Source organism: Argopecten irradians, chromosome 13 (assembly GCF_041381155.1).
Source record: "Argopecten irradians isolate NY chromosome 13, Ai_NY, whole genome shotgun sequence".
NCBI lineage: Eukaryota > Metazoa > Mollusca > Bivalvia > Pectinida > Pectinidae > Argopecten > Argopecten irradians.
In genome coordinates, this window is record NC_091146.1 from 13,900,764 (window position 1) to 13,923,801 (window position 23,038).

The window sequence follows — 23,038 nt, forward strand, 5'->3', positions numbered from 1 at the left end:
ATATGGGACAGTAAGGTAAAGGTCAAAGTGTAGGGGACAGTACGGTAAAGGCCAAAATGTAGGTGACAGTAAGGTAAAGGCCACTTGCGTATGCGTAACAAATCGGATTAAATATGCAAAGTGGCCTGACTTATTGTCTTAGTCTCAATTGTTATAAAACCACTCAACTTTCTCTACGCCCTCCGTTAATTGTTGAAAAATGAGATAGTTTGTAAATTATCTTATAGAAATAAGCTAACCAGTCTTTGATTGGTGTTCATCAAAGCGTTTTACTAACATAGATTATCTTGCCGTGTTTTCTGTTGGCAGCTTTCAAACGCACGCATGATCAAGAACTTTGACCAGACGTAAACAAGATGGAGAGGTTAGTGTCGGTCCTAGAGTCCTATCGTGGAAAAGACAGAATCATTCGATTCACAGGTTATGTAGCCACATTTCTTGCTGGTACAACGAAAGGGAAGTCAGCCCTCCATTTTAAAACGATTGCCACTGAACTCTCGGCATGTCGTACGATCCTGCGTTTGTTCGATGACACCTCGATGCTGGCTCACAATCTAGTTTACGGGACTGGATCAAAGGTACAGTATTTAGCACGCTAGGTGGGTCAACATGTGGGTCGCTGAACTGTATCTGGGTCAGTCAGTCACGTCAGGGGATACATTCTAGGGTAGTAGAAAAATGGGTTATATTCCCACTGACATTACTGAAAAAATCTGAAATATGCAACACGAATAATCTGGAGAAAATACACGTAGCCCATTAGATTTCTTCAGGTCATTCATATATAGGCAATGTATATAGTTTGTCTCATCTAGGACGGTGACAGTTGTCTGATTCACAGACAGCCTGATAAGAACAGATAAATTTTATCTAGAATAAAGTTAGCATTTGCAATTTAACAAGGTTGCATTTCTTTTGTCAAAAATATACATGTTTGTAACCTGTATCAAGTGTTACATGTACAATGCAGGACTTCTTTGTGATACTCCTGATCACAACTTTATAGTATGGTATTTGGAGTTTACGGAATAGATCTGTGATGATATCAGGGTTTACATTTACACAGTCCTCATATCCTTTCAAGCATAAAGTAAATTAAAAGGACTCTTTTTTTTCTGAAACTATTTTGCACACTAAATTTAGTTCTGGAATTAAAAGGACATGGTATTTGTAATTTTAGGAAGTAACTTACATGGGTCCAAAACAGATAATAGTAAATTAAAAGGACTCTTTTTTCTGAAACTGCTCTCCTAAATTGTTCGCTTTATGCTTCCACGACACTCCAGGGGTTACAGTACTATCACTGACGTTATATCCAACCCTTGACTATCTCATAGTAAAACTGGAGGCAACTGAAGACAAAGTTAATGTCGTAATCAAATGACAATGGTTAAGTGTGTGGCTCTGAAGTCGGGTGTCACTCTCTCTGTTAGGAAGTCTCTGCAGGCCAGTGATTGGTCAGTTGTTTTCTCCTGAACTGCCTTCAGTTTTACTATGAGATATAGTTCAGAGGCTGATATATCATCAGTGATAGTAACCCCTGGAGTATTGAGGATGCCTTTATGGAACAATCACCACAAATGCTAGCTGTGATATCATTACAGTCGGTCACTGATCACCCCACCACCTTCACTATGTATTTGTCATCATCAATACTCCAGGAGTTACTTTCACTGCAGGTGTATCCACCCTGAACTATCGCAAAACTGATGGCAGTTTACAGAAGAAAAAAAACCAATGACCACATCAAAAGAATTGTATAACAGTACACTGTGGTTGACTGTGTTACAACTTACCTTGAAGTTGGGCACAGCTCTAGCTCTACTTGTCATCTACATCTTTGCAGGTCTGTTATTGGTCAGGTGTTTTCTCCTGAACTGCCTTCAGATTTACTATGAGATAGTCTAAAGGTAGATATAATGTCAGTGCCAGTAACCCCTGGAGTATCGAGGATGTACATTATATGTAATTAGTGGGATGACTTATTCCATGCAGTTTAGAGAGTATAATTAATAGTGAAGCATTACAATCCCTGGTAAACATGAAATCTCTGTTGGGGTGGACATCAATAGGATGGATATCAGACATTTATAAATAGATCTATCTATGTACGTGCATCTAGGCTCCAATTTCTGGGAAACAAAAGTGCAGACTTAAGTCAAAACTGACATTTTTCTCCTTTTGTAACTTATGTGAAAAAAGTGGCCAAAGTCAGTTTTTGATTTACGGTATGTTTGTTTCGACGGTGATTGGATGATGCTAAACGATAATTCCCACACTAAAGTCAATACAGCGGGAACTTATTACAAAGACTTATGTTCAATAACCAATGCAGATTGTGGTACCTAAATTAGTCCCATTAATAATAATTAATCTGATTAAGTCTCAGTCAATATTCTGATGTTTTTAAAGATGCTCCACTTCCGACAGAGCGTAAATGATATCATTTCAATGGTAGGCCTAGTAACGTTATAAAGTAAGTAACTTTTGTAACTGAAAAAAAATCCTTCTTTCATTTGAAGAGAAAAAATACCATTACCATTCCCCTGAGGTGTATCATCTTGATTAATTCTAGGAGCAATTTGGGGTGAATACTACATGTATCTACGTAATGTATCTAGGATTTCATTCACAATATCCTAAATATCTATTTTTCCTCCCTTATTTTAGGAGCCTGTGACTGTACTTAGAGTTCTCCAGTTAATCAGTAACTTTGTGAACCAGCTTTACTATCCTGTTGAACACATCGCGTGGCTCGGAGACAAGAAAATCCTCAACATTGAGACAGGCAGAATCTGGTTGTTAGGATTAAGGATCTGGGCCACCTCACTGCTGACAGAAATCATCAAGTACACAAAACATTTATTACTGCATATTTTAATATTTGTGTTTCATATGTTACACTCATTTCTATTGGATAGATCTTTGAGGTTATTTTTCCATAGACCAAAAGAATAATACGTCGTCAATTATTATGACGTCATACAAACAGAACATTTCGCGGGGAATTTTAAAAGCGGCACAGTCATTGAATTGGCCAAACTGAATTATTGGATAACATATCAATGCGCCTCAACTCCATTTGTTTTATTGTAAAAATGAAAAAAAGTCACGAAAATTTATGCCTAATAATTACCTGATTGAGTTATCTTAATTAAATTATAAGCATTATTCTCAATATCTTCTGGGGTTATGAAGACATAGACAAAAAATGGACGGATATTCTTGTTCATAGATGCTTTGCGTCTATGAGAATGTCCTTCCGTTTTTTGTCTATGACTTCATAACTCCAAAAGATATTGAGAATAATGCTTAATTAACATAATCAGCACCAAGGACACTAGAAAAAATGTAACAAAGGGGGCACGCAGGGATGTGATTCGTCCTCTTTTCAGAGAATTTCCTCTGAACAATATCTATGGGAAACAAATCATGTCAGATGACGTGATCTGGAATGATCTGGAACATCTTAAATTGATCATTTAAAACACTAGGGGGAGGGTTTTCTCTCAAAAATAGAGATATTTCCTCCCTAATTTATCTATCAGATAAATTACATCCCTGTTATAGATAATGAATATGTAAGATGTGGATGAAAAACTCCTCCAGGAGATGGGAGAGGGGCGCTTATTACGGCAAATACAGTATCAATTACAGATACAATGTATGTTAATCATTGACAGTTTTACATCTTTAAGACTATTTTACTTAAGATAAGACATTAAATGTTTATGAATTAAACCATCTCCATTCTATCCTGGCCGCTCTGTTCAATTCTGGTCCTCTTGATCATATTTTGATAGTTCAAGATCACAGGCTCAGAATTTATGATTTAAGACAATAGATCATTGTAATACATTGTATTTTGGATTATCAGTAATTAACCATTTTAATATACATACTGTATATGTTTTAAACAGTACATACTTCTCTTCAAATTTGAACACACATTTAAATATACATGTAAAATTTGTAACTCTGCATATGTGTTTCAGTGCATTCTTTAATATTTTGTCTGTAAGAACTTATTATAAAGATCGAGTTAAACGTGATATAGTGATATTAATTGACGACTGCAGAGGTCAACTCACAAGACAAGGGAAATAACTACTAGATACATACAACTGATCCTGAACTTTCTGTTAATTTTTAAGAGTTATCTCCCTTCCTTAACTAAAACTTACACTTATATGCAGACAGAAGTTCTCTTTTTAATTTATTATTTGTCTGTAAAATAGAAGTAAAAAGAATTTAATCATTCTGTTCATCATTGAATTAAATTCTTTTAAAAATTACAGGAGTGTGATTAAGATTCGTTTGGCAAAGATTGAAAGGAAAGGTTTGCAGAAACAAGAATTTTTGGAGGATTCAGCAGAAAGGTAGGTGTATTTGTATATTTTAGATCAGTGAAGGATTTTTTTTTAAATTTTATTTAACACCATCTGTGGTACATATCTAAATGATATATACAAAGAAAGCAATAATCTGATTTAATATCCCCATCCTTGATACTGCAGGGGTTCGGTTCATATATAATCCCTAAACCCCTTATATATATATGAATTATCCAATCAAATTTTCACACATCCTCGATGCTCCAGGGGTTCTGATCACTTAAGATCATTACACCCCTGGACTATCTCATAGTAAAACTGTAGATAGCTCAGGGGAACAAATCTGAACCAGTGTACAGGCCTGCAAACATTTTCTTTGAAGACTACAGAGAGAGCAATTCCTAACTTCAAAGCCACGTGTAGTCAACCATAGTGTACCGTTATATACGGCTCTTTTAATGTGCATCAAAAGGACTAAATTATCTGTTCTGTTCTGTTGCATCAAGTTTTACTATGAGATAACATAGTTGTCCGCATTACTGTTCGTATCTTATTATGTAATCGTGTTCGTTTTGTTTGTATTGATAAAAGGGCAGATCGATCGTCTTGAAAATTTGACAATTTTGTTTTGTCCACACTGTTGGAATTACTTCCTTGTCCCATATAAATCAATGTGTACAAAGAGTGGAGTTCTAACCTTCAATAGAGATCATTAAAAATGTCTTAAAAATGAAAGATGAAAAAGAACAACATGTTGATAGGACCCTTCAGACCAAGTTGATAATTTATTTTACTTCCAGCTTTTTACTTTTTTTGATAATTTGATTTTTTTTTTCGACTTGTGCTTGCATTTCTTGAAATTCCATATTATCAACTGAATTCAGTTTAAGAATTAGTTTTTTTAATGGTTTCTCTTAAAATATATCATTGTCTGTTGAATTCACAATAAATACAAAAAATAAATAGTCCTTGATATTCCAGGGTTACATTCAGTTTCATCATATCCACCCTTAGACTATCTCACATCAAAATTGAATGCAGCTCAGGAGAAAAAAAACCTGACCAATTCAGGCCTACAAAGTCTTTGTTTTAATAGTATGTAGAATATTATATAGAGAGATTGACACCCAACTTCAAGGCCATATACATGTATGTACAGTCAACCTCAGTGTAATGTTATTCAATTCTTTTAATGTATATCAAAGGAACAAAATACCTGTTTCATTTGTTGTCACACATGGCCTTCAGCAGTTTTACTATGCCAAAAGTCTGGGGATGGATATAACGAAAGTGATAGCAAACCTCTGGAATAATTATACTACATGCAACATGTTAAAGGGGGGGTGGGGGGTGGAGGGTATACTGGAATACTGGAATACTGGAATCGGTCCGTCAGTCTGTCTGGCAACCTATGTTCTGCAAACTCCTACACAGCTTGACAGATTTTGAAAAAAAAATTGGTACACAGTACCCTGACATAAAGTGGAGTTGAGTAAACTATATAGGGTTCTACAATCCCCCCAATAAATGGAGTTATTTCTAAATTTTTGTGCAGCGGGGGTATTAGTCGTCCACTCTGGCGATAGTTATTGCTATTTTTCTCTCCTTTCATTTCAGAAATGGTTTAACTGAGCAGTCACAAGCAATGTCTGAACAACTCAAGATTGTGAAAGCCAAGACCAGCGAGGCATATCTAATTCTCTTTCAGAGTCTATTTGATTTAATCAATGCAATTAGCTGGATGCCAAGTGGGCTACTATGGGCTGGTAAACTGTCCCCAGGTCAGAACGGAATCTGTGGGATGATCTCTACCGGGATTATGCTTTATAGAAGTTGGCCAGCGAAGAAGGAAAAGAAATCCTGAATATCACTGGTGATCTGTGTAACTGTAGGCTTTAATGTTACCTACACAAAAATTTTGTGTTGGACTTTAATTAAATCAGTTTTCAAGAAATACATAAAATAGTAAACCAACGTCTTTCGCGTGTGATTTATTTTTGCAAATTTCGCAATCTAGGTAAATTCGCGAAAGTTTATCTCAGCGAATCAATATCTTCAACAATTCTTCCATCATTGAATTCAAACGTACTTCCATTTAATTTTAAAAATCTGTGAAATTTGATCTCCGCGAAAACGTTTTGAAATAGAAATCACGAAATTTAGTAGCCGCAAAAGAAAGTTGGTTTACAGAAAGTGTAAGCTTTGATTTTACCTACACAGAAATGAGTGTTTGACTCTAATTATTTCAGCTTTCAACTTGTCTAAAGTAAAAACAAATTAAGTATTTTTTGTTTTGTTTTTTTGAAAGTGAGAGTGCAAATTGTGCAAACAGAACGAGGTTGGAGTACCACAGTCTTTTGATTGGTGTTGATTTTGGTGCAATGGAAGATTTATGCCATGTATACAGTGTATAACAATGATAATGTTATGTGCCATATATAATTAGACCACTCATGTATAAATCATTTAAACTTTAATTGCTTTTATTAATTAAGTTGTGGTCAAACCACATGCTGCCCGCTGTTTAATTGTCGAAATATTTCATTTGATATTCATTCAGTATTTGGAGAGTTGTATGATTGATAAGTTTGCAAAATTGTGTGTTAATGTGACTGAGTTGGTTGTTCTGCTGAAAGTACATGTACATGTATAGTATTTAATGATAGTATGATTCACTGAGGTAAAGCTATATTTTCAGCAGTTATTCACAAAGTGGAAGAATTGAAAAAAAAAAATATCCACAAGGTGGATAGGGTATGTTTCATATATGATGATTACACACAGGTCAATACCCATCCTCAATATTCCATGGGCTACTATCACTTATGTTATATCCATCCCTGGACTAACTCATAGTAAATCATGTTGCCTCCAGTTCTACTAGGGCATTTAGTTCAGGAATTGATATAACGTCAGTGATAGTAACCCCTGAAGTATCGAAGATGACCAATAATCTTAATTCTTGCCAAAAATATTTGTTCATGTTTCTTGTTTTCCTACTACATACTTTATTAAATGGGACCGACAATATACTGACCAGCACAAAGGATTCACTGAAAGTATTTAATTTCATTTGTTTTGTATATTTTTAGTAGAAAAAAAACAGAAATATATGAAATCAAAATAATAGAAAATTATTAATATGAAGATTTTGTGTATTTCAGATTAAGGGAAATAATTTAAAATGCTCAGCACAGCCCTTATTAAAAACATTTTTGCTATTACTTTGACACACTTTTGTAATATACAATGGTATCTGAGGGTACAATTGGTCAACAAAGTATTACTTATTAAGTTAAAATATGAAAAGTGAAAAGGATATCTTGAGCACCACAGAATTGCCTGATATAATAGTTGTGTAACAAATATGATTTCACAATCATATGTAATAGATTCTTCATTATAAACACAGTATTTTTATTCGGTCTTTGCATATTACAGAGTTACTTCCCTTGTCCCTCTATGTGTGATGTCATCTTTTTGTGAGAAAAATTCAAACTATTTTCTTTGAAAAGTACTATCAGATATAACGCTTACAAAAACATGATGTCAAAGGCAATACCTAACTCGGTGCAAATGTACAATCATGTAGTGGAAAGGGCAGATAACTCTGTAATAGCAAACAAAGAATACTAAGATATGAAGTTGGGATGGGTGCAGGTGTCCCACCCTCTCTTATTGGGTCCCACCCTCCTCCCATCCTGTTTTATTGGGTACAAGCAAGATTTCATATCCAGTTGTAGGTGCATTCATGTCTAACAGATATTTTACATATTTTGTTACAATACTCATAATTATTATTAAGTATTTCCATTAAAGCTTGTGTGCCTTAATTATCTTTATCCTTAGCTTAAATTTCCCCATAGAAAAGCATTACAAAAGTAAAGGAAAAAATCCTAAGTGATGGAGCCTTCTTATTTGAAATGCTTTCCTATAGAGAATTTTGAAGTTAAGGAATTCCTTAAAAAGGAATGTTTGTGAAACCGTGCCCTGGAATGGCACAGAGGAGAAAATGGTCAATTGTGTTATATTATACTAGCTTTTATCTTTTTGATTATTACCACAATGTTATTATGCACGTAGATTCGCATACATTAGCTCATTAAGACGTGTTCAATTTTATGAATAACGTTTATCACCTATTTAGAATATGATATTCATCTTTCAGTTATTTGAAAAAAAAAATATTGTAATACAATGTAATATCAACTGAAACTTGCTGTTAAGACTAATTGTAATGTTCTGTATTTGTATTTAACGCAATTGTCTGCCCCTGTACATATATTGGTGGTTATATCATGTTTTTAGTAAAGACAATGATGTCATAATCAATACCTACTTGCAAAAGGACAGATAACTGCACACACAACTTGGATGATATTTCAGGCAGTTTGCCTCAAAAAAGTATAATTTGATTTTATTTCAGAATATATATGTAATTGTTATGAACAGAATTACAGTTTGATTGTAAAGACTGAATTTATCAATCCACTTTAAATGATCTTTAAAATACTAGTGTATATTATATAAAAAAAATTCAATGGGATTGTGATAACTAAAGAGAAAACCTGTTTTTAACTTTTTTTGTTTCATTTTTGGGTCACTGACGAAATTTGCATAAATGTTTTGCCTTAGAGCTTTTCGCTTTCCAATGTAAGGTTTTAATCTATGTGTGACTTGAAAAGATGAAAGAATGTAAAATAAGAATAGTGACATTTACCCGTACAGTGGTAATGCTGATAATATATTTTATCCATTTGCAATTGACCCTGTCTTAAGGACCACCTCTGTATAAAGACCACCTCTGTATAAAGACCACCTAATTATAATAAGACCACTTTTTTAGGCTCCCATATATATGGTCAATTACAATATGATTTACCCTGTGTATAAAGACAACTTGTCTATAACAAATTTTTTCTTGATCCCAAAGATGGTCTTTATAGACAGGTTTGACTTTAAGTATCACTTTTTAACATTTCCACAAATGTCGGGTGTGCCACTAAATCATGAAAAGACTCTATAATTGATGTGTTAATCAGTTTCTATGGTAACTGCCTAATGTGTGATTCATTATCGACATTGTTCTAATTAATGCACTCTAGCACCTTTGATGGTGTTTCAGCCTAAGCACTATTTCAGTTAACGCAGTCTTAAATAATATCGTGAACAACCGGTGTGATTATTATAATTAGAATTAATTTGACTTAAAATGTGATTGAGTAACTACAGGTATATTGTATCCAAGATGGAGATTGTGTGTTGTACTTTGATTTATTTATGTTTATTACCTGTGCATTCTAATATCATTCAAATTGTTGTCTGTTGTGAATGGATGATTAAAACTTATTTTTTATACTATGCAGAATAAAAGAGAAATTGGAATTGATTTTCCCACTGTCTTATTTCTTATTTCTTTATTTGTTTCTTGGACAAAGGCATTGTACTGTACTGTATCTACCTTTACCTTTCCTGCGGGATCTATCTTAATTTTCATGTGATGACTCTCCTCGTATTATAGTCATAGATATTACATTTTAGGTCCAATCTGTCAATAAGATAGTAGACAGGCAGCCATCTTAGATTTAGATAATTACAGTTTTGTTACCGTTATTTATCAGAAAATATTGAAAAGATCTGTCTCAAAGAAGAATCGCGCTATATTGGCCCGTTTCGACCTAAATGGACCCTTTCCAAAATAAAAAAAAAAGAAATAAATACCGAAATATGAAGTTTTTGAATTGATATGCTTTATACCTTATACATAAATGATCTTGTTTGAGAAAATGCAGTAAGTTAATTGCGGTAGTATAAGCTAAGTCTCTTCCATAAGTAGATATGAAGGATATAGGGATGTTTTACCAGAGGGTCAAAAAATGTAAAACCCGAGGCTTGCCAAGGGTAGAATATTCCTGTCCTTCATATCCACGTATGAAAGAGTATTTTTCTCTCATACTTCGACGTTGTATTGCAGTTTTACTACTATGATTTTCCGCCATTTTGAAATAAATTCGGGAAAAAAACCATGACTGCAAGTTAATATTCCATACATGTACATGAAAATTGCGTGTTATTTCGTTGTTTTAACGTAATCCAGTATCGTTTCAGAAAAGAAAAATGTTAAAAATTATACCGATCAAACATGCATGCTTAATGCAAGCAAAGAGTGGATGAATATGTTACATGTAAAGTGATATTTAAGATTTACATTTTGTGTATATATATTTACAAAAGTTTAGAAATACAGTACTCTTCATTGAGATAGTATATATCCTTTAACATAAGGCATGTCAATGGCTATTGATAATAAGATTTTGACATTTCTCTGAGTTTGTCCATATATATATCATTTAAATCGTATTCAACCTGACCACCAACTAAAATATCCTTTTCCGGAAGAGAGTGTAAATACACATTTAACATAATACCAATACATTGTATGCATGCGATGGAACACCATAATCTCTTTTAGCTACAATTTAAGAAAACATGAATTAAAATATCGATGTAAAACTTGCCGCATTTGTGTCATAACTCTGTAATTCACTGGACAAATTAGAAACAATAATATCCATTAGATATAAAACAGATTTTCTGCAATGTAGATATTTCATTGAAATATGCCATAATGTATGTGGTTCTAATTTCTTATGAATAACTTTAAATCTCTCGAATTGGCTATCGCTATGCATTATCGCTCTCCACTCTTTTTCCTCTTTCGACATTATTGAGTTCTTAACTGATCTCAGGCGGAAAATTAATTATATAAATGGATGTTCTAATGACATCAGTCAGCTGGTATTTCTTTATAACTCTCATAATATCGTTTGCAATGTCACAGTTACTTTCAACAGTTCCACTTAACATATGCGCATAACATCTTCTTAAAATATTTTGAATGTTAAGGTATGTTTGTCTAAGCGACATATTCTACCAAAGAACAATGATTTCTTTAGATCCCTCTATGGAAGTTCATCCGATTAAACCTAAACATGTATACGAGTTCTAATATCAAAACATTGGATAGCTTTAGCAATGAATCTGCGCGCCCTCTCTAACATTAATTTTTGTCTTTAAAAGAATCCAGATTTCACATCCATTCCGAGCTGATCAATATACAGTTTTACATAATAAGCTTGCTAGCTATCACTGGAGTAAGTGCGCTAGGATGGGCACCGCTCCTTATTAAACACATTGTTCCACTTTTTCATTTAAAGCTGATAATGTAAGTTAAAACATATATATTTGAGATTAAAATATATAATAAAGTTTTTTTTTTCAAAATTCGATTCTGAGACAACCCTTTCTGTTTGTAATGAGGGGCAGTCACTATTTTGTTTCAACTCAGAAACGAGTTTTGAAGATTTTTTTTCATCTCAAATGTATATTTTTAACTTTTAACTAAAAATGTCTGATAGCAATTTAACGAATAATGGATTTTATGAAAGCTTTTCACAGAGGTTTCTAAAATTTCCGTCTAATGCAAAAGAATCGCCTCCGGTACGAATACTGTTAAATGGATAGAAACCGATTGACATTAATGGGTGGTTGTGAATGGATCCACGTTAAAATCACAGTATGTTTTAAGCGGGATTCCTAATGGTAGTGTTTTAGGATCTATAGTATCTGTTCTTTACTGTATAATAATGACATGTCAGGGAACACTACCTCGTCGTGCACTTTATCTGTCGACGTTACGAAATGATACAGCACGATAAGTAACAAAAAATATTTGAATAATCTCTAAATGTGACCCGTTGATTGGTGTATTACGTTTCACCCGAATAAACGCAAGGGATCATCGAATAATGATAAAAAAATAATTACCGCTTAGCAAGTCACACTAGTACTGGATAACTGGAAAAATCGTTAGTGAGAATGATTCAGGAGTAAACGTGGACGCCAATTTGGACTTTCGAACACACATTCAAAAATCAATGTTTTTGTTCACTTCTAGGCCAGATTCGGTCGTGAACGTAGAAACAACGAAGTATTTTTAAAGTCTGCTGTACAGCCATCAAATGGGGCAATGTGTACAACTACAATTACTAATATCTCAATTTTACTTAAATTGGCATAGTCTGTGTGATATGTCGCGTATAAAATGGGCATAAAGTCTATCCTACGTTCATATTTTTTTTCAAATAAATTCAATTGAATTAAGCTGAATGCCAGAAATTTTTAAATGACTTTCACCAATACCCATGTAATAAAGATAGGCAGCAAAAAGTACAAAAATATAAGAAATTCACCACAGAATAATGTATTCATGGTGTATAACAGATTTCAATATCTTAGGCATTGAATATGAAAATAGTATAGATAAGTTTTGACAAAAAAAAACTTGTTCAATTAAAAACTTTAATAAACTCAGAGAAAAGAAGAAATGGATCTTCAATTGGCAAGATAACCATCATAAAAGATATCCATATTTAATCTTTATTACTCTTTCAACTCCCTATGAATCTGATATGAATTTTTTAATGCAACGGAAAAACATATAAAGTTTTATGTGATCTTATAGATAAATCGTGCAATAAGGGTGGTTTGAAAATGATCAATTTTAAATATTTTATAAAACCTCTTAAGGCAATATGAGTAGGAAATATATATAAAGAGGGGGCTAGTCGGGTGTGCATTTTAGACCAATTTATTGATAGGTTATCATACTCTAATTGTGGAAAATAAATGGATTTTCCAATATATTTAGAATGGCGTCCTTGACGCATGGACGCCCACGATAGATTCATCCAAGATATACTATATGATGAACTCATATGTAAAAATCAATTATGGTGTAATCAGCATATCCAACTTAAAGGCCCACTGTATTTCCGAAATAAGCATTAAAAAACAATGATAACATAAGAAAAGACATATTTCATTTCAAAATATTTCATTAAATCGAAAAAAAAATGAATTTTGAATCGAGCAACAAGCAAAGGCTACATACGCCCTCTCCACCTAATTACATTCATGTACTATATAGAACCATGGTTTTAAGAACATATCTTTAAAGCATAATTGCATTAGACTGGATCTTTAAGATAGCATTCAATGATTGTTAGAATTAACACAAATCGTGCATGTTAAGAAAATATATACCGATGACCTAAGATAAGGGTACAATAGCAAACAAAAGCAACATTTCCTGCGTAATCTATGTTGAAAGTGAGATTAATTTCGCTTACGTTTGCGACTATTAAAAAATTACCAATCTCTTTTTATATTTACATTGTAAAACTTAAAATTCATTACGGGACGGTAGGGGACCTTTAATTTTAGTTTTTTAATGAATTGTTTAAAAAGATGTTTTATTCATATTGATATTATATTAAAGAAGCTTCTTCGTTTTCTGGTTTTGTGGATTTCAAGGATAACTATAATATTAGATTAATATTTGACGTTTTATAACATTATTAGAGTCAAGCAAAATACATGAACAACAAACAACAATCATTTCACTATAAAAGCCTACATACAAACACATCAACATATTGCCTACATGATGGACCGTCCTTAAGTAACTATGCCTATCTACTAAACAAAAACAATCTATCTGTTTACTTAATATACAATTTGAAAACCATACTGAGATGATCAAAGGGTCATAAGTTACTGTATATACATAGAGTGTTGTACATAATATGTATTATATTAAGATAAACCTACATCGCAAAGGAATTGGCCTTGACTTAAAGTCTTTATTTGAATGCTTTTCTACAATTTAGTTACCAAACACGGTGGTTTTCAATTGATTACTGAAGAAACAAATACATTTCAAAATTTTTCACCCAGCTACAGCACATACAACCAGAACAACTAACAGCCTCCAATTAAAGATGTGAGAATTTGATAAATATGGTAACGTGTTAAGGTAATTTGAACGGGATCTTACTGTCATTACCATTCAAATAACTTTTTACGTACTCTCGAGTAAATTACTCACACGATAACGCTACATTAAGTTATGGTGATAAGCCGAAAACTGTATAAAATGTGGGATAGAGAACTGTATCGAGGCCCGTAAGGCCGAGATCTGTTCTCTATCCCACATATTGTACAGTTTGAGGCTTATATCTAACTTAAAACATAGCAAGTCTTTGTGTTAATAAAGTACACTTTTATTTCTAATATAAGCCAGTTTTTTTTTGCCTTTGTCTATGAGCTAAGGTAACCCTACCATTGTGCATTCAACCATGAGAAATCCGATTTAACAATAGTAACATAGAATTACCTTTTGCCTGTGTTATATGTGATGGATAGCATTCATACAAGATACAAGATACAAGAAGCTTTATTTAGTGTCGTATACATACAATGAAATAACATTCAGCTCTGTAGAGCTATTCTTACGACAAACAAAGGTATAAACACTTTATAATAACAAAGGAGATTGTATTAATGTAAAAGATAGGATAGTAATAATGATGTCAAGTTATGAATAGTTTAAATTCATCACAGCATGCAGTTTAGTTTCAAAACAGAAAACACACAATATATAGGACATGTTAAAAAAGCAAAGCTAAACGAGATGCTGTATGAAAAGTTACATGCTACATTCTACCAACAAAGCTGAAAAAACCGCTGGACATGGTTCGTATATACATACAATACCAATATGGTATAGGTTAAAAATTGACAGAATACATGCATAATATAGCATAATCTAAAACAAAAGGAGCACGTTTGTAATACATACAATGTGGATAGTAAGAAGAAAACCTAAAAGCGCAGATTATAAAATAAGACAAAACAAACAGAGACAGGACAATAAAAAAAGTGAGCACTATAAAAGGATTTCAGACATAGAAAGTTAATAATTACATGTGTATGTGGTACATGAAAAAGCACTAAGAGTAGAAAATTATGTTTTCTCACAGATAGCACAAGAACACAGCTGGCTGTCCCAGGTGTGCAACATTCCGCGAAACGTCTGATAGTTATCGACCTTTCGGAGTTCATTCGGCAGACTGTTCCACACCTGGGCAGCCTCAAAACGAAATGATTTTTTTCCATTTCATGAACGGAATGCATGAAGCATTTGGTTCATTTAATGAACGGAATGCATGAAGCATGCTTTTTGGTTGGACAACTATCTGTAAATTCATTTTCATCATGTCCATCGACATTGATGAAGGGATATTATTTTCTCAATTTAAGCGATATACCCTGTTACACAAAAAGGACATTTCTTTCCAAAGTCTGATGATACATATAAAACTAGACTTGCAATTGAGCGTTTGTTTGAAAGCGTCTTGCTAAAACGATAGCATAAAAAAGTGCTTTCCAGGCCAGTTCAAAACAGTCGGTGCCCCAGAACTTTCATTTAATTCAGGGGATTTGAAATTTCAACCTCTCTAGGGACAGTTTTGGATTTATTCATACCATGTGCAATTTCATTCAACAAGCCAATGGGATTAAGATGAACTTCTGAGATATTGTTGAAACAATATCAAAATAAGTGTAAAACTACAGTGTAGATGATTTGGATATTTAAAATCAAAAGTGGTGTACAACAGCAACATGGTTTCAGAATTTGGAAATTGGACTTAATGTTGTAGATAAGTGTTAAATGGTGAATTCATAATAAGGAGGAAAACTCTATCTGGGAAATATACAGAAATTCTGTGGATGTGTTTAATTCCGCATCAATAGAGGGTTAAATTCTCTTCATATTCATTGTGTGGGAATATTTCTTAATTTGGATTTATAAATAATGGAATATTCCGGCAGGTAGTGTATTGTGTGTTAAAGATGCTCCACCACTGACAAATGGTATTTTATCACTATCAAAAAACAGGAGCAGACGATTTTGTATTTTTCTTCAGTTACAAAAGTTACTTACTTTACACCATTACCGCCATTGAAATGTTTGAGCTTCTAATTCTAAGTCAAGTTAAAAATATGAAAAATAATTAATTGCATCCCGAAAGAATTCCGACGCACTATATCCCATATGGAATGAAGTACTGATTGCGCATGCACCAAAGACAAAATGAAAACATATATATCATTTTATGTGTTAATTGGACATATATACACACGATTGAACACCAACTATTGTTCAAATAATGAATATCATTTATGCTCTGTCGGCGGTTGAGCATCTTTAACATTATTATGGGATTATGACTGGAGACATGTACTCACCCGTATTGTGTAACTCTCCTATATGCTACCTTTTACTGTCTTATAAGTGACTGTCTTATATTAGAGTCACATATAAGACAGTAAAAGGTAACATATTGGACAGTTACAGGTAATGGCCCGATAATCCGGGAGTTCAAGTACAGAAACAACAATATATGACATCACAACTATGTTTTAATGCAGATGTATACATTTAAGGTATGTGCTGTCAACAAGGAAAACGACCAACATTACATGTGCGAGTTTGTATGTTTTTTTTTGTTTTTTTTTTGTTTTTTTTTTTTTTTTTTTTTTGTGCAAACATGTATTGGTATATTGTACTTAAATCTATGACTATTAAAGACCAATATTTCAAAGGGTTGTCTTTGTATCGAAAAGGCTTCACAATCAATCACGACAGTTTTACATTATTGTCGGATCTATGTGTATGTTTATGTAGTAAAACTTCAATTTTGTTTTTCTTTTTCGATGAAATCAATTTATGCGACAAAAAATTACATAGCATAGGGAAAGGACAAATTTAAACGAATGAAAAATTAACCATCATAATTTGATACAAAAAACGCCAAATATTCCCAATACATAAATCTAAGTCAATAGGAAGTTGTTTTTTTTTCTGGGAAGATTTAAGCCTTTGTGATTTAATTATATATATTCTATAATGACTTTGTGGCATGGTCACTTAATAATTCAAATACTATCTTGGATTAACAAAAATAAAATCCTTTAAACTATACCGATTCTTCGTTGCGTTCATGACATCCATAATGGCACTGTTTATCATATTAATTTGTTGATCTGTAAATATGTCCGCCGTCTCTAATGAATAGGTTTGTTTCCGGTGATGTTGTCCCTCTTTGTTGACATCTGTACAGATATAATCCAATTCTGTCGGCTGGACATTAAGGAATTTGCTGATCTTCCTCAGTGTTGGGATGAGGTTTTCTCTCAGGTCCATATAACGCACCACCAAGGAACGGTTTTGAAATACATTCAGCCATGTTAGGTAGGAATCCCTCCACGCAGCACTTTGTCGTTTCACATGTGTGCACCAGCCTGGAAAGAGAGTTATTCCACTCGAAAAAGAATTCAGTGTCTGTGACAAAAATGCAAAAAAATATCAGACACTTATTTGTAGCTTTCATATCTCTATTCTAGAGACCTTATTTCTCATCTGCTTTATTTAACTCAGTTTTATATTGGAAACCAAATGTCTTTCGCGTGCGATTTATTTCGTGAATTTCGCTATTCAAATAAATTCACGAAAGTTTATCTCCGCGAATTTAAATCTACATAATTGATAATAATAGAATTTTTAAAGTTTTCAACATCAGCGAATATTTATATATCGTCTCGAAGTTGGTTTGAAATAAAAATCGAGAAATTAGGTAGCCACGAAAGAAAGTTAGTTTTACAGTAATACACAATTCATGGTTAAGTTTTTCAAGCATACTGTAACAACGGGATACATTTCTAGACTGGGAATCGCAACTGCTTATAGAAATCGGGTGGAAATATCAACTGTTGTATTGTTCCGACAACAAATCGCATATGTGAAACGATAGACTTCCGGTTAGAAATAATCTAATTATCTCCCTTACATTTAAGGTTTACACTATACCATTTATGAAGATATGGAATATATATATATATATGGTGTAAGTGAGTGTATGTGTGTGATTGAAAGTGCGAACGACAAATAAGTCTCCTCCTGTGAGAGGAGAGATGTGTATATTTTGTTGTTATGCTTCTTATAAATAAACACTTATTTTTGGGAAAAAGTGAACACGCGCTCTCAAGCCAGTACATAAGTCATGGTTACATTGATGCATTATCAACCAACAAAGTAGGGACCACAACCTCAATGTTTTCCAAGATAAAATGCATTTCAGAAAGTGTGCTCAAAAGATTGACTTTAGAAACATTTCATAATTTATATATATTTTCAGATTAATTTTGAATTGTGGTTAAGATATCCATAGTAATCAATTACCGGTATGTTAATTGGATATTATATACTTCACATACCGATAATTGATTATGTTTTCCACCATAGTAATAAGTATACTTAACTAGTACATTTCAATAGTAAAGAGATATAAAAGTGTGCCTTAATAACATCAAAGTCGCTTTGTGTCAGAATCGATGACGTCATCGACAATCCAATCCACATGTATTCCGCATTTATCGATAAAGTTTTTTTTTTCTTGAGCGTGTGACCTGTGATGTTAACATGACTGATAGACAACCAATATATATTTTGACAATTTTCTAGTTTCTTACCACTGTTCCGTATCAGAACCTACATTAGCGTATTTCTACCTAGTAATACATACACCTAATTTGGAGTATTATAACTTTTTAAAGCGCATCATATAGTACCAAAGAATACGCTAATGTATGCTAATAAAGTATGGCCGGGCATTAAAAAAGTACTGATGAGATTTTTTTTCATTATTCCAGCACAGACATCTTGATGAATGTATTATAATGTACGTATTATATGTAAAGTATCCATATTATCTAATGTTTTGACGGAAACTTAATATATCCCATTCTTTAACAAAATGAAGAATAAGTATAAATTACAATCATGTTTTTTCTTTACACATATGTAATTTGGTATTTCATAGATTTAAATATATCTCGGTAAGATTATTTGACTTGCTCACGGTATGTTTTACTCAATCATATACTAGTACATTCTTCGGCATGAGTTTCCTCCTTCATTATATTTAGACAGGGCGGCTTTTGTTATTTTGCATATACTAGGCTAATGAAACAATATATTTCAAATATCATTTTGACTCTTGTTTGTTAGCTTTCATAATAATGTTATGATATGAAGTATGTAAATTCTGAAACGTTCCATGCTTGAATGGACATAAAATATTAGTAGACAGACACGTCATATCCGACCCTAATTTGTACTACTGTTTTATATAAAGATGAAATTAAAAAGCATACCTATATTTATATTCATAAAAGTTATGTTATAAATAGAATCTTAAACTCGTGACTATGTAATATCAAATTTATCAAGCTTGTTGAATAAGTTGATATGTCGCTGGCCTAGAGGTTTGTAGCATATCAAATTATTGAAGTGGTATGGAAAATTTCATATCACATAGCTACCCATGTATGATCATCTACCGGTATTTCTTTATAATCGGTTGTTGTAGTTTTTTTGGGATAACAATCAGAGTTAATAAACTAACACTGTAATAACTGCCAATTTCTCCCAAACATACAACAGTCCTCAATGTAACTAAATAAACACACATATATGTCATCGGGCAAAGTCGGTAAAAATGGTGTTAAGAAATTCAGTATATCCTTTATGAAATAGAAAACTAAAAATTCCAATCAAAATCGCACTATATGCGAAAAAAATGATTTTCATTATAATAATCATAAAACGTCCTCCTGGCTGGCTATATTTGTTGTGACCTTTCCACGCAGCCTCACTTTCAAAGAGTTTGACTTTGCTTTTAGAACTGTGCTTTTACAAGCAGAACTTGACCGTCGTTTTGGTATGTAAAGACTTTTGGAATGCATTTAGACTGATTTCCTTTGCCCGACTCTTCATTTTATGCGGACAAATGATATCAAAGGCATCTTACCAGATGAGTTGAATCTCGATGGGTCCACCAAGGCATGGAATCGATCTTTAATAATTCTTGTTTGATTATCTTTTTGGGTTACTGCTTCATCCGCTGAATATTGAGAGCGTTTTCCAGTATTCCAGTTGAAGAAAGCTTTAAGAGCATCGAATGGGTTTCTTATCAGTATTATGGCCTTTTGGAATCCTGTGAGCTTTTCCTTCACCTTATAGTGACTTTTATATACTATACAACCTTTTGTCTTTGTACTAGGAAAGACACATTCTCCGGGAAATCCTTTTCTTGCTAAAAACTGATCACAATAAACTGTCCCAGTACAATAACCTGAAAAAATGATGCGATTGAGGTGGTTGATTATAGTCTGGCCATATCCATTTTATAAAGTCAGAATTATGGAGAAAAGCATTTATTATACCCGATAGTGACCTATTGGAATAGTCGTCGGTCATGCGTTAACTTTAACTTGTGAATATAATAACTTTATTAAAAATATTTACGGATTTTATTTTATGCAGACTAACATCAGTAAAATTATCGTTCAACAATTACTCGCACACGTATTTACACCTTGGTAATATTATGACGCAAAGTGAAAACGTTAACTTGCATAGATATTCACTGATTTTCTAAAAATCTTCACGCACCCTCGATTATATACATGTACTGGACAGGTTTTAACAAGGAAATTGTTCGCATTATCATTTGTAACGATAATTCCGTTTTATATTGTGAACACAATAACTTGAGTAGATATTAATTATACGCTCAATGAGAGTTACAGATGTACGGTAGTTATTAAAAAGGGGCAAGAGTTCAAGTATACAAGAAGACACAGCATTAATATACCGCAGTCTCCCAAAATACGCATCGCACATTACATACGCGCTACACACCGCATACATGAGAGGCCGTCCTTAAATGACCCTGATTGTTAATATAATAAACCAAACTAAACAAATAGATTTACATATGCCTCTATATAGTCAACGGGAAGGAAGTTTCGTTCAAATTAGCGTAAACGCAACAGTGTATGGATACAAGCCGAGAGTAGGATAGGACTACTTCTATTTCAAGCTTAGGTAAGATTGTGTCATATGATAATCTAAATAAACTTTAATTACTAGATTTTCATTTTACCTTTTCACCTATGACAGATTAGCTTTGAACTAATAATAAACTAAAAGACGATTTCGGTCTTCTATTTCTCTCAAGACTGATCCTTAGCTGGCACAGACAATATCAAGCTCGTCCGTACTCGTTTGACAGTAGGCCTACTGTATGAAGTGTAAACAAAGTGTCCTCGTTGTCGGATTCCAAAATAACAATTAAGAGTTGTTATTAGATCCAATCAAATATGTATATGACATCAAAACAGAAAATGTGTTCAGGAATGGTAAAGGTAATAAACAACAAAATGAATCGCTGGTTGGGGTTACAACCGAGTGGGGTTTCCTTAAGAATGTTCGGGGAATTCCATGTTGCGTCATTCACACGCCGTGCAAACACTTTTCTATCACCCGTACAATAAAATAAAGTCATAGCTATAAAGAATTTAGTCTATATCGCGTTCTTCGTCCGATACATGCATAACAAACATTCAGTAGCTCAACGGTCATACCATCAACATGCTATATCGCTGTTACTTTCCTCGGTTGAAAATCAAATATGGCGGCTCATTCCACTTCGGACCGCATCACTACCCTGACAATGATACATACCGGTAGTCCTTTCGCCTCAATTATCTCAATTTTTATTCGAAATGGATATTATTGATATATGATCAAATTGAAAAAAAAAACATATGTTAAAAATAATTGAAAGGTGTCATTGTTACATTTCAAAGCAAACTGCCGCTATAACATTAACAAGCGGAACATCCTGACTACCGTAGTTACCCAGCTTAGCAACCACTATCGTTTAAAATTTGATCACGAACATGTAAAAATACACAAACTTATGTAACTATTTAGACTGAACAGTGTTTTAATTGCGTTAAAGGTGGTACGAACGCAATGGGATACAGACATATTCTACATGTAGCGCTAACGCGCTACATTGAATATGTCTGTATTCCATTGCGTTCATAAAGTGTACCACCTTTAACGCAATCAAAACACTGTTCAATCTCTATGTATCTGCTGCTTAAAATCTATAAAATCTTAGAAGGGAAAATATTTGTAAGAAGCTAATGAAAACAAATGATGAAATAGTCTTGATGACTGCATCATATGTAATGATCAACATATCAAGCATTTCCAAGAAAGTATTTACATGCATACCGTAGACATGTTTTCCGATTTTAGATAACATGTAGGGATTTCCATTTTAGAAATAATTGCCGATGTCACTGATAAAGAGGATCTTACATGAGTGGCTATGTGATATGGAATTTATCAAACAAGTTCAATAAATTGATATGCCTCGAAATAATCAGTTTAAATGACGTGGCAAAGGTGATGTGTTTATTGATTACGGTTTCATTTGGTTTATAATATATTTTGTTTTGAATTTAACATTTCACAACATTTATTGTAAAGTAAAGATATTGAATGGTCGACGTACTCTCAAAAAACAAAATGACAGACAAGTTAATCAAGCAAGATAATTACACAAATATCGTTCTTTATCACATAAATGACCCATTCAGCTATGTCATACGGCCATGACACACGTGTAATACCACTATTGTGATATCACATGTAATGATGACGTCATGATAAAAATATGATTTGGTACGATTGTCTGGGTAGATGAAGACGTTAAATCCAACCCTGTGGCTTGTTTACCTAAACTTCATAATATTTAGCCATTCTTAAATAGAAACGAAATCGAATGTCTTGAAATAATTTCATAAAACAATATGTAATAAATATAATCTTACACTCGTGGTTGTGTAATGCACTCGTCAAATAATTTGATATGCCACTC

The 23,038-nt window shown here is 33.1% G+C and overlaps 1 protein-coding gene across 1 annotated transcript; it reads left to right on the plus strand.

The window, feature by feature from the left end:
- Nucleotides 1-346: 346 nt before the first annotated feature.
- LOC138305470 (peroxisomal membrane protein 11C-like) lies at nucleotides 347-9,723 on the plus strand. Its single transcript, XM_069245710.1, has 4 exons — nucleotides 347-578; nucleotides 2,671-2,849; nucleotides 4,299-4,379; nucleotides 5,952-9,723. The coding sequence occupies exons 1-4, from the start codon at nucleotides 357-359 to the stop codon at nucleotides 6,196-6,198; spliced, it is 729 nt and encodes a 242-aa protein (XP_069101811.1). The 5' UTR covers nucleotides 347-356; the 3' UTR covers nucleotides 6,199-9,723.
- The last annotated feature ends 13,315 nt before the right edge of the window (nucleotides 9,724-23,038 follow it).

Excerpts from the sequence above, each read along its gene's own strand:
- LOC138305470 (XM_069245710.1), top strand. The coding sequence starts at position 357 with ATGGAGAGGTTAGTGTCGGTCCTAGAGTCCTATCGTGGAAAAGACAGA. Across the intron at positions 579-2,670 it reads TTTACGGGACTGGATCAAAG|GAGCCTGTGACTGTACTTAG; the intron begins GTACAGTATTTA and ends CCCTTATTTTAG. Across the intron at positions 4,380-5,951 it reads TTGGAGGATTCAGCAGAAAG|AAATGGTTTAACTGAGCAGT; the intron begins GTAGGTGTATTT and ends CTTTCATTTCAG.